The 12,500-nt window shown below is 40.5% G+C and overlaps 2 protein-coding genes across 4 annotated transcripts in view; both read left to right on the top strand.

The window, feature by feature from the left end:
- Positions 1-3,164: 3,164 nt before the first annotated feature.
- Positions 3,165-12,500, top strand: part of LOC135092108 (popeye domain-containing protein 3-like) — a 19,193-nt gene continuing 9,857 nt past the window's right edge. The window contains exon 1 of one of the 2 annotated variants that reach the window (XM_063990328.1): positions 3,165-3,448. The gene's annotated coding sequence lies outside the window, so the exon portion shown is untranslated. Of the gene's footprint in view, positions 3,449-11,366; positions 11,546-12,500 lie in introns of those variants that run through there. The other variant, XM_063990326.1, reaches the window with a different exon arrangement.
- On the top strand, positions 3,448-9,936 carry LOC135092107 (uncharacterized). 2 transcript variants are annotated; one of them, XM_063990324.1, is made up of 4 exons: positions 3,448-4,653; positions 4,779-4,951; positions 5,059-5,238; positions 6,273-9,936. In XM_063990324.1, the coding sequence occupies exons 1-4, from the start codon at positions 4,294-4,296 to the stop codon at positions 8,713-8,715; spliced, it is 3,156 nt and encodes a 1,051-aa protein (XP_063846394.1). In that variant the 5' UTR covers positions 3,448-4,293; the 3' UTR covers positions 8,716-9,936. The 2 variants fall into 2 exon arrangements, with proteins under 2 accessions (XP_063846394.1, XP_063846395.1); XM_063990325.1 differs by having other exon boundaries at positions 4,782-4,951.

Below are 12,500 nucleotides of genomic sequence, written 5' to 3' on the forward strand. Positions count from 1 at the left end.
CTTCATTTTCTCCTCCTCCTCCTCCTCCTCCTCTTCCCCCTCCATTCCTCATTTCCTCCTCCTTCTCCGCCTTCTACTATTACCACTACTACAATTACCATCACTTTCCATCCATCCTCCACCTCCATTCTTCCTTCCTCCTCCTTCTCCTCTCCCTCCATTCCTCATTTCTTCCTCCTCCTCCTTCTACTATTATAACAGTCTACACATCTTATTCTGAAGAACACCTGGGATTACCTGCATGGAAATTGGAAGAAATACTGGCGAACAGACGCGGGCGGAGGATAGAAGGTCTCGGTCTGGATTCTGGTGTTTTCATGGTGGGCGGTCTGAACGGGGCTGCAACATGCACTTTATTTGAGTCTTATTTGGGACATTTTGGGGGTTATTTGTCTATTTTCGTGGTTAATTATGGCTTTCCTTCATCTCTGAGTCTGGAAACAAGGAGGTTTAACTAAATATTGATGTACAAGCAGGGAGGGAGGCAGGGAAAATATTTGTCTCGGCCCTTATTTTTATGTACGGGAATTAATTTTGAAATTCACGAGAAGAAAGACGCCCAGACTGGACTGTTCTGTATATTCTGACCTGCCATATGCTTCAGCTAACACACTGAACATTGATGGAGAGAGCCTGGAATGGAAGGACGTCCCGCATCTCGGTAATATGATGATGTCACTGATGACGTCAAGCTTTTATATACGTACGTTAATCCATTTTGAAATTGACCCCTCGAAAAAAGGGAATATATATATATATATATATATATATATATATATATATATATATATATATATATATATATATATATATATATATATATATATATATATATATATATATATATATATATAACATTTGCAGCCTGACTAATAATAAAGAAAAATCCAGAACAACCTATATTTTTTACGAATGGGGCCACAAAAAATATATCAAGAAAGAAAACACAGCCAGACTAGATTATGTTACATGTTCTGAATAAAAAAAATATTTATTTTCCAAATAAACAAGGAAAACGCAAATTTCTCGCCATATAAAGATTTTTTTCTTTCCAAATCTAGCAATGGATTTATTTTGAATTTGAAAATGCGAATTGTTACACTAGATTTTATTGATATTATTGCTTAGGATATATTTCATATATTTCTTATGTTTTTAAGTCTTAAATCAAACACTAAAATAATCCTAGGCGTCCTAATTAAAAGAAAAAAAAAATTATAAAACGACGAAAGTGTTATTTTAACCAGAGAGAACAAAAAAGCTAGACAAGATTTTATTATATACTGTAAGTTATTATACTTTTCTATTAATGAATTAAATATCAAGACAATGCAAACATCACTAAAAAGAAAAAAAGTAAAATGATTTCAGAGTCGAAGTAGTTTTTTTTTTTTCGCATCTCTCAATACCTCGTCCTCTTCCCTCCCCCTCACACTCAACCTCTTCCCTCCACCTCCAACTCTTCCACCTACAGCTTTTAAATAACCCTTAAATAGTCTGGAAACATCTGCAAAACCCTCGAAATTACGCTAAATATGTGACGTGAAATTCTTATCTTACCCGAGACAGGACGGGGCGGGGGTCGGAGGGGCTTGGAGGGGCTCGGCGGGGCTGGGCAGGTTGGGGCCTCAATTATTCCATGGTGTGGTGGTGTGGCGTGGTGTGGTGTCGTGTTGTGTGGTGTAGTATGGTGGTGATGGTGTGGTGTGTGGTGCGGTGTGGTGGTGTCTGGTGTTGATGTGGTGTAATGTGGTATGGTGTGGTATTGTGGTGGTGTCGTGTGGTGTGGTATGGTATGATGTGGTGTTAACACTACACTCACACAAGCTTAACTATCCTGTGTGTGTGTGTGTGTGTGTGTGGCGCTGATCAGAGACGAGTCACAAAAGCTGTATAATTGGTGTTTAATCCTTAAATTGCCACTTAGTGTGTGTGTGTGTGTGTGTGTGTGTGTGTTTACTTTGTTGTTTGATCTACCATGTATGTACGTTTTTTTTTTTTTTTGACGTGTGTGTGTGTGTGTGTGTGTGTGTGTGTGTGTGTGTGTGTGTGTGTGTGTGTGTTTGCAAGAAAGTCTGCGTGTACAACTTCATGAACTTCATCAACATGTTTGTTCGTTTGTCTGTTTGTTTGCTTATGATCCTGTGTGTGTGTGTGTGTGTGTGTGTGTGTGTGTGTGCGTGTGTGTGTTACTTCAGTTGTTTTTGTGTATGTATATAAGAATGTATGTATGTATGTATGTATGTATGTATGTATGTAATGTATGTGCACTTAGATTAGTTTATGTACTGTACATATACATATGCATATAGATGAAGAAAAAATAATCTGTGTATCAGGTGAAGGATGGCCTGAAGGTTGATTTTCCTTGGTATACTATCACTTAACCCAGATTGATCTCAAATAGAATAATTATATATTTGCATATTGTTTATTGACTGTATATGAAATTTTACTCTCTCTCTCTCTCTCTCTCTCTCTCTCTCTCTCTCTCTCTCTCTCTCTCTCTCTCTCTCTCTCTCTCTCTCTCTCTCTCTCTCTCTCTCTCTCTCTCTCTCTCTCTCAAGTGATATTAGGTTGAAGAGCACTTATTTATGTGATATTATGTCACTGTACTCTTAAAAGATCCAATGATCGGATGTTTTCTTTTTCTGTTTGTATCTTGTCATGCAATAAACCATAAAAAAAACTTCTTTTTTTTATCGTTTCTTCCGGAAACATCTGCTGTATTTCTTTCGATATTGTGTTTATTTGGCATAACTGTTATTAATAATAGGTCTACCTAACATTTGGGACACTATAATGTACTTTTCGTAACTCATACCTTCTTTTTTTTTCTTATTTTTCGTCTAATGTGAAAAAAAGTACATACAGTAAAATGAAAAAGAAAACTGTAAAATTACATCAACCACATATAGGGAAGAAAATAGTTATTGACACAAAAATTGGAGAAATTTACGAAGCAACCTATAAATTTTAGTAGGCAAGAGAAAAATAAAGAAAGTATATAACAAAGAAGAAAATGCAGATAGAAAGAAAGAAAGAAAGAAAAAAAGAAAAGAAAAAGGAAAAAAAAAAGAGGCTGGAAGTATGATAGAGTACCGTTACAAAGCAAGAGTCCAGCAACACCAAACAATAACAAGAGACACATCAAGGGGGGGGGGGGGAGAGAGAGAGAGAGAGAGAGAGAGAGAGATAGAGGGTGATGAGAGTTCCTAGTACAGGCGTGGATGAAAGAGTTCCTTGTACAGGCGTGTTAGATGTGTAGTTTTGTTCCCTGTGCTGTGCTCGCCGCTTTCCTTCTACAAGTAGTGGACGGACCAGAGCATAACACTGAAGGAAAGGAAGACTATCAAACGATAAAAAGCGGGAGGTCACAAGAAGAAGAAGATCATCTGGAAGAAGCTTTAAACCTGTTGCTCCAATTGAGAGGCCACAGTATTATCAAGTGTGTGGCTGTGTGTGGTGATGGCCACAATTGGTGCTTTATAATTACATTTTTGTTCTTGATTTTTCCAGTGCTTATCCAAATTCCTCTCATATATATCACATTAGCTCCATTCACCACCCACTCAGGAAGACTGTCCAACTGTTCACAACCCTATTGCTAAATGCTTATTGGGGATACTGGGTGAAACTGCAAATTTACCATTTCCTTATGTCGAGTCTTGCATGATTCTTGAATAACTTTCCGGTGTTCCCTCTGGTGTTGTCACCTCTCATCCTGAACAGTCCCTCTGTGTAGTCCTCATCATACTTACCAGTCATTATTTTGTTTCAATCATGTTCCCCCTGAGATCTTCTGGAAGACTGAAAGTCTAGCATCAGCTGCATCATCCTAACAGTGGTACAAGAACAACCTGATAAAGAAATAGTAGAAGGTTGGTTCGATCTGATGTAGTAAAGTAAAACAAATTAGCAGAATTCATTGAGTGAATCTGCTAGAAAATTTCCCACTTCAAGTTTAAAAGATTGAAGTAAAGGGGCAGAGAATGCTTCTGAAGGTAGAGAATTCCAAAGGCCAACAGCCTGAACAGAAAAAAATCTTGATCGTACATTAGTGATGCAACCAGGAACACACATCCTTCTGCTGTGACCTGTAGAAGTGTGTTCAGAATTTGCCCTCACAAACAAGTCATGTAAATGCAAACACTGGCCACTCTTAATTTTCCATACCATTATTAAATAAGCTGGTAATGAATAACCTTTGTTAGAAAATATTTTTAATTGGAAAAGTCTTTCAGACTTTTTTTGGTATTATTGGTCCATGTAAAGAGTAAGTCAAGGTTTAAGATGAAGACCAAGGCCATGCAGACTTCTGTGGAGACCCGCTGGACCATCATCGCCTTGCACTCCCAGGGGCTGAGTGCCTCTGAGGTGGCACGGAAGCTGGGGGTCTCCGACACCACTGTACGGAGCTGGGTGAAGCGCCACCGATCCACTGCTTCTGTTGCAAGCAAGCCACGGCCAGGACGTCCCCGCCTCACCAACTCCCTGCAGGATAGGGTCATTGTGGAGGCCATCAGGGCTGACCCCTACATCACTGCCAAACAGATCAAGGAACAGTACCAACTTCCTTGTTCCATCAACACTATCAGGAACAGGATGCACAGTCTTCGGAAAGATGAACTCAACTTTGACGTGCCTCCCATGGTAATTATTGATCTTTTCAGAGGTCCACACAAGCTTAGAAGATGGGAATAATATCCTTCTTCATTCATATATTAGGTTACATAGCTATATTCATTATAATGATAGACAATCAGAATCTTTCCCAGCAGGGCATCCCTTCAGGACAAATACTTAAGGAAGCATTGTGGGGAGCTTCTGTCAAGAGGAAGATTGGAAAAGATAGAGGGACAAGATCTTCAAACTCCTTTTCTATGTGTGGTGTGGAGGAAGCAGAGCAGGACCAGCACATGGCAGCAAGCCATAACTCTTTGATAAGCAGGCAAGAACTGCTTACCTTATCAGCCATATCAGTTGATAAAACTGGAAATTAATGAATGAGGAATAAAAAGATAACAGTTTTCACAGTGTGTCTTGTCCTTATTACAGGGGAGGCAATGAAAACTCTTACATGAAGAAAAAGTGTACATCAGAGAGAAGACCAGAATGGTTAGCAGTGGATGTCAAGCATGAGGCAAGGGATGAGGTCAAGCTAGAGGTGAAAGAGGAAGCTTTGGAAGAGGAGAAAGACACCTCTGATTTGTATACCAGAGTACAAGGAATTCATCGGTAAGCAAGCCTTGTGGTTTTTGAGCATTGTGTTGTCAGCCGTACACATTAACACAGAAACAAATGCAAGAGAATTTATAAGAATCAGTTCTTTGGGATGAAAATATTAGACAAGAATGATGTAATTGTTAAAAGATGAGAAACAATTATATCCACACATGTGTAGGCATTGAGTACTTTGGAAACAGACTAACATAGACAGAAGAAATTAAGTTTACAGAAAGACATGAGCAAATTGAAACATCTGTAGATAAAGAAAATATCGAAACCTTTATCTAGACTTTAAGAATAAATCATCGTTGATTTTCCACTCAGTGTGATTGATAATCTTGGATAAGTGATGAGCTTCCCTCTTAGTTTCTCTGATCCTTTTTTTTATTTGCTTGTCATGTCACTTAATGATAGGAAGTGCTTGTCATGGTCTATAACAAAACACCTTGTTTCCTGCACTTTGTGTTTTGTTAGGAAGACCAAGTCAACATGCTGGACACTGAAAGAAGTCAGAGAATAGCCAGTCAGCAGCATAGAATATTGCTCACCCTGTGTTACCATGTCTGTATGAGTGCAGGAGGCAAATAATTTGTTGTGGTTTGTGACACAGACTACTGGTGAACACCTCTAGGTTAACTGCTGTGCTACACCATCCCTGCACCTTCACACTGCCTATCTAAATTGTACACACAACACACTAGCAACAAGCATATCCTCCCTTCAGACATTACCAGCCATCAATTACACCTCTCTCCTTTTTTGTAGTGTAGTGTAGTTTGGCAGTGTAGTGCAATAAAATAGCCTAGGCCCTTTATTCTTAAAAGATTTGCTCTTCCATTCCATTCCATTCCATTTTTTCAAGGACCACAGAAATAATTACTCAGGTTCTTGTGGGTGTTTTTGCCTCTACTGATGCTGAAATCTTGTTAAACCATCTCTATAATCATGAAAACACCCATGAAAATTCCAATAACTTCATCAGAACCTGCTGATATTCTCAAGATAAAATACCAAAATACCTTGTAATCCCTTGCAATCCCCAGGTGCTCCCTGGAGAATGGCTGGGCACAAAGCAGCATAGAAGATGACTCAGACAACTTTACTGGCACAGAACCTGCTATCCTACCTCTACCTCTTCCTGCAGAACACTCAGGCAGCTACAGTGACACAGGACGTGCAATTTTACCTTTGCCTCCTCCTGAAGATCACACACTGAGGCAGGAAGGACTGTATATTACTGAGGCAGGATCTGCAATCTTATCTCTGCCTCCTTCTGAACACCATCCAATAATGCACAGAAGGGTGAATCTTAGGGGTGCAAAACTTGGGATCATACCCTTGGCTCCTCAGGACCCACTATTACAAGAAAGGGTGAATCTTGGTGACACAGAACCTGCAATATTACCCTTGGCTCCTCCTCAGGACCCACTATTACAGGAAAGGGTGAATCTTGGTGACACAGGACCTGAAATCATACCCCTGGCCCCTGGAGACCTATTGGCAGAGGAGGGGCTGAATCTTAGTGATGCTAAACCTGAAATCTTAACTCTTGAAGATCCTTTGGCACAAAAAAGTGTGAATCTTAGTAACATGGAACCTGCACTGCTATCTGTAACTACTTGTAATGATGACCCACTCATGCAGGAAAGGGTAGCATCTGCAGCCTCAAACCAGCATGTCTTGGGAACACCATCACACCAAGGAAGTCTTGTCCAAGGGAGTGACCCATTAGAGACAGGATGCACTTCTCCCACAACAGTCATGTCTGACACAGATGACACAAGCAACTCCACAGTGGTGCTTGGCTCTGAAGAGGACAGGGTGTCTCTCTCCTCTGACTCAGATGAGATAAAGGAGTGTGAGGAGATAGGTCATGAGGAGAATGAAAAATGTTTCATGAATGCTACTCTCTTGGACAGTGACTCTTCAAGTATTGACACAGAGGATGATGATATGACATTTCACAATGATGTCCCCAAAACAGATAAAATTAAGGAAGTACCATGGATTTGGAAATCAGGTGACTTTTTACCAAACCTATTTTTCTTTAATTTCTCAAACAGTCAAGCCACAGCCACTGGCAAGATCACAAAAAGCAGTACAGAGCTTGACATCTTCCTTTACTTCTTTGATGCAGGTTTAATGGATTTGATCACATGGGAAACAAACAAACAGTACAAATACCTCACCAGGCCCTCCCTGCAGTATTTGGATGGGTGGTGGGATGTGACAACAAGTGAACTGTATGTATTCTTGGGACTGTGCATGCTGAGGCCACACATTGGGGATGGCAGCAGCAGGCAATTCTGGACAGCAGTGCAAGAAATGTATTCTTCCAGCCATCCCAAGTTTATGACAGAGGCACGTTTCAATATGATTGCCAAGATGCTTCACTTCTCAAGCAACTATATTCATACAAAGGATCCCCTTGCCAAAATAAGGCCTGTGCTCTCCAGGTTGCAGAAGAAATTCAAAGCAGGCATCATCCCCTCCAGGAACCTTACGATTGATGAGAGTCAGATACTGTTTAGCAGCCGCCTGAATTGCAAGCTCTCCATCCCTAGCAAGAACCACGATTATGAGGTGAAGACATACGTCCTGTGTGACTGCAAGACAGGGTTTGTCACAGATTTTCTCATCTATTCAAGTGTGGCAATGGGATTCTGCAAGGACTACCACGGCACTGCAGGGGCAATAGTGAAACGCCTCTTGGCACCACTGTATGGCAAAGGACACACAGTATTTATGGGTGACTGGTGCTCAAATCCCAAGCTGTTCCACTACCTCTACACAAAGAAAGTTGGTGCCTGTGGGGTTGTGAAGCCTGATCTGAAGTATTGCCCAAAGTTTGATGATATAACAAGGAGAAAGAGTGTTGCATACCATGCCAATAATGTTCTTGCCCTGAAGTGGCAGGAGCAAGAGTCTGTGTATTTGCTGAGCACTGTCCATGAATGGCAGGCAGCAAGCAAGAGCAAGCCCCTGGCAATAGTGAACCACAGAAACAACACCAGGATATTTGGCATAGCAGACATACAGACACACACTGGTGAGATTGGGGTGTTCAAGTGGTATAAGGAGCTGTTCTTCCACCTACTGGACCTGGCTGTGCTGAACACCTATGCCCTAATTGCCATGAAGACTGGAACAAAGTCAAAGTACCGAGTCTTCCACCAGCGGCTGACAAAACAGATACTTGAGAAGTTTATGAATGAGACAAAGGAACCTAAAGGATGTAGTGCAAATTCAGAGGCAGAGAAAGTAAGTATTCCTCTACGATTCAGGCTTTCCAAAGGGCACTTCATCCGAATACGCATTGATAGAGAAAACAAGGAGGTACAGAGGACACAGTATTGTGTTGTCTGTCTCAAGACCAGATCCCAGAAGCAGAAAGAGAAAGGGACCAATTATTACTGTTCAGTGTGTAATGTTCCACTTTGTGTCATACCTTGCTTTGAGAGATACCATACTGTAAAGAACTTCTGAGAGGGTGTGTGTGTGTGTGTGTGTGTGTGTGTGTGTGTGTGTTCTTGGTCAGTGCCTTTCACTTTCTGGCTTACTGTATAGTAGATTGTAAGTGACGTAAGTAAGTGGAGGCACTGATGTCTCACTGGAAGATTAAGTCTCCAGTTATGGGGTGTATGGGGGACAATACTTGTGATTACAGAGACCTGAGAAAAAAGACAGTGTATATTGACTATAGAGAGATTGCACATATTTTTGCATTTATGGGAACAGGAATGACTGGGAAATCTTGGATTATTAATTTCTTTGGTGTTAGTGAAGAGAAGGTATCAGAGGGAGTGTTTGTTCACCACAAAGTAAAAATTAATTTTACATGCTTTTTAATTATAATTTTATTTCATCAGCAGAGTCCATGAAAGAATTGTACTATCTGGCTGGGAACAATTTCTCACTTTGGCATCTTGGCTGGACAGTTTTTAATAGGCTTTATTGGAATTTAATAGGCTTTATTGGAAATGAATAGGCTTTATTGGAAATTGGAGTTCTCAGGGATGGTGTCATGTTTCTAGTAACAGCTTAATAAGGATTCTGTTTCATCGAAGTGACAATCTACCAATTTTGGATTAGCCTTTTTGACCTCTCTTTAGGGACGGCACTCTCAGTGGGCCTTTTTTTCATGCTTTTGTTCTCCTTGGCCAGTGCCCCTCTTACATAAGAAAATAAAAGCCAGCCAGTGATGTGGGAGGCGCAGTGCACATTGCTGCTGGCTCTCAGGGGCCCAGGGAGGTGTTGGTCAGAAAGTCTGCACCGGCAGCTGTCCATGGAGCGTCTTGTTCTTGTTCCTGCTTTACCTTACCTGAGCTTAGGGGTATTTTTCTTTGTGGTAACCTTTTGCTATTGATATATTTTGTTTTGCTTAATGTATTGATATTTTTCCCTGTATATCTTTTCTTTTAATAATGAGGTCACTACTTCCATTATGTTACTTCATCTGGCTTTAAACACTTGAAACACTTTATTATGTTCGTCTTAGATACATAATTATATTGCTTAAAATTAATGGCATAGGACAAACAGCCCTTCTTAAGCAAGGCTTAATGGGCATATATGTAATTAAGATTTTAAAATTTCTTCTTTGTTCATGCAGCGTGTTATCTTTGTTTTTGTATATCATGCAGTCCACGTGCACTGCCCTACTTTATCCAGTTGTACAATTACATAATTAAGTTTTCATTAAGTTTATTTGACTTGGTTTTATTTGGCCTTATTTTTTGATATATATATATATATATATATATATATATATATATATATATATATATATATATATATATATATATATATATATATATATATATATATATATATATATATTTATTTATTTATTTATTTATCTATTTATTTATTTATGTATTTATTTATTTTGCGCCATCATATGATCCCGTTGCTGTGGAGTAATCACTAACCAACATCCTTGTATGCTCTCTCTCTCTCTCTCTCTCTCTCTCTCGGGTAGGATTAAACGCGAGGGACATTTTTTTTTCTCAAAGTAATTTCCCCGTGCAGTGTGATTCTCCCAGAGGAGATCTGCAGCTTTCCCTTCCCGCTGCAGGGGACAGTAACAGTCACTTAAGCTCTCCAGGAGGTTTTTCTTGCAGAAGGTCCTTGAAACTTGAACCTCAGATCACTGGCAGGAATTGCTGGCATGGGCGTGGGGGTGGGCATGCCTTTTTATTTATTTATTTATTTATTTATTTGTTTATTTACTTATTGATTTAGGAGATGAGTCAAACTCTCAACGCACCGACTTTTAATACAAAAATATTTTATTTAAATCTATTGTTCTCTTCTGAAGCTAATGGTAAAAAATTACTTAATGACCGGCGGGAGTACTGGTGATCGCCCTGTCTAGATATCTACTGTATCTTCTCTTTTCGCGGTTTCCCAAAGACGGCGAGGGCCTGTTAGGGGTTAAGGGTTTCTTTCTTCCTCACATCAAATGTTCATTGTGTCTGCGGAATGCTCCAGGGAGGAGGGGGACATTACAGTGAAATTTCTTGTTGTGTCCTCTTATGTCACTGTCATACAAACTTAAAGTACTATTGCAGAAATTTACGAACAGAACAAGTAACGTCAATTTTTAAGAGTAGCAAATGTATACGGTACTGGAGTCATTGCTACAACAACTATTACTGCTACTGGTACTACTGCTGCTGCTGCTGCTGCTGCTGCTGCTGCCACCACCGCTTTTACTGAGATGAACAGAATGATCAGTAATTGTACGAGTAACACCTGTGGCAAATACAATTATGCGCCAATAAAGCTATTATTAAAATGGCGATATTTGTAATTAAGTGTTATTAGGAGAAGGTTGATGAGGTGTATGGCCGGATATAGCACACACACACACACACACACACACACACACACACACACTCATTGTTAGTTAAGTATGATTACTGCCAAACAATAGACAGTTCTGACGCGATACAAAATACAAGAAAATACAACACTACGGAGGAAAACAACACACACACACACACACACACACACACACACACACACACACACACACTTTCTAACTCTTATCTCTCCATCACGCTCATGGCATTGCAGAGGGAAAGAAAACGGAGGTAGAGGGGGGACCATAGGGGAGGAGGGAGGGCGTCAGACATCGACCAAAGAGCCAAGCCAAATATATATCTTCAGTGTGCTGGCGACGTGGCGAGGGGTGGGTGTGTGCGTTCAGCCTCCGCCTCAATAAACAGTGCCACCTCTAGCAGTGCCGCGAAGGGTCATCACAGTGCCACGGGACACTTACAACACTGAACAAACCACCATTCTGGTCGTGGTAAGTCTGATAGTCGATGCAGGGCAGCCACACCTGCTGCAAGGATCAGCTTTACCTCAGTGGATATAGGATTTTCGCCCGTACATTGCGCGTCTCCACCACCACCACCACCACCGCCTCCGCCGCCGCCTCTCAGCTGACGGACGTAAGAGTGACGCTGGTGTCTCATCAAGGAAAGGTGATGAAGATGCAAGGCTTAATTTCACCATTTTTGCGACTATTACTGACAATTATTTTGCTCCCCATACGGTTATTGACGGTTGTGCACAGCAGAATGAAAGGTGCTACGCTGCGCTCTGTAAGGAAAGGTAATGAAGGTTAGGTTAGCACGCCATTTCTATCACTTAATCTGCCGTTATGGTGTCTCGTGTTCACTATATTTTGTTCTGTTACTAATTGGATTTATGTTATAGATGTTCTGTGGTAACTTTTTGCTACTGATAGATTTTGTTTTGCTTAATGTATTGATAGTTATCCTTGCATATTTCGGAGCCAGGGAAAAAAATGATATTGCTTCTGTACGTAAATGATGCAGTAGATATTTTAGGTTTATTTAATGACTATAGGTGATGTAATATTTGTATAACTGTGAGTGAAAAATTGAAGTTGTTTGAGATGAATTTGAATTGTGCGATAGTCTATATACGGGTACGACGGTCCTAAAATGTCGCCTTTGAAAATATGGAGTGTGGAGGAATAATTTTCGAGGACTTTTTTTTATTGTCATTACCAGGAAACTGAAGATGACGCAAAAGAGGAGAAAGAAGAGGAGGAAGAGGAGGAGGAGGAGGAGGAGGAGGAGGAGTTGGGGTGGGAGAAAAGAGAGGAGGAGGAGGAGGAGGGATGGACAAACTGAAGGACCATCACCCCAAGTGTCACCTGTTGTAATGATCTCTCTCTCTCTCTCTCTCTCTCTCTCTCTCTCTCTCTCTCTCTCTCTCTCTCTCTCTCTCTC

Source organism: Scylla paramamosain, chromosome 39 (genome assembly GCF_035594125.1).
Source record: "Scylla paramamosain isolate STU-SP2022 chromosome 39, ASM3559412v1, whole genome shotgun sequence".
Taxonomy (NCBI): domain Eukaryota; kingdom Metazoa; phylum Arthropoda; class Malacostraca; order Decapoda; family Portunidae; genus Scylla; species Scylla paramamosain.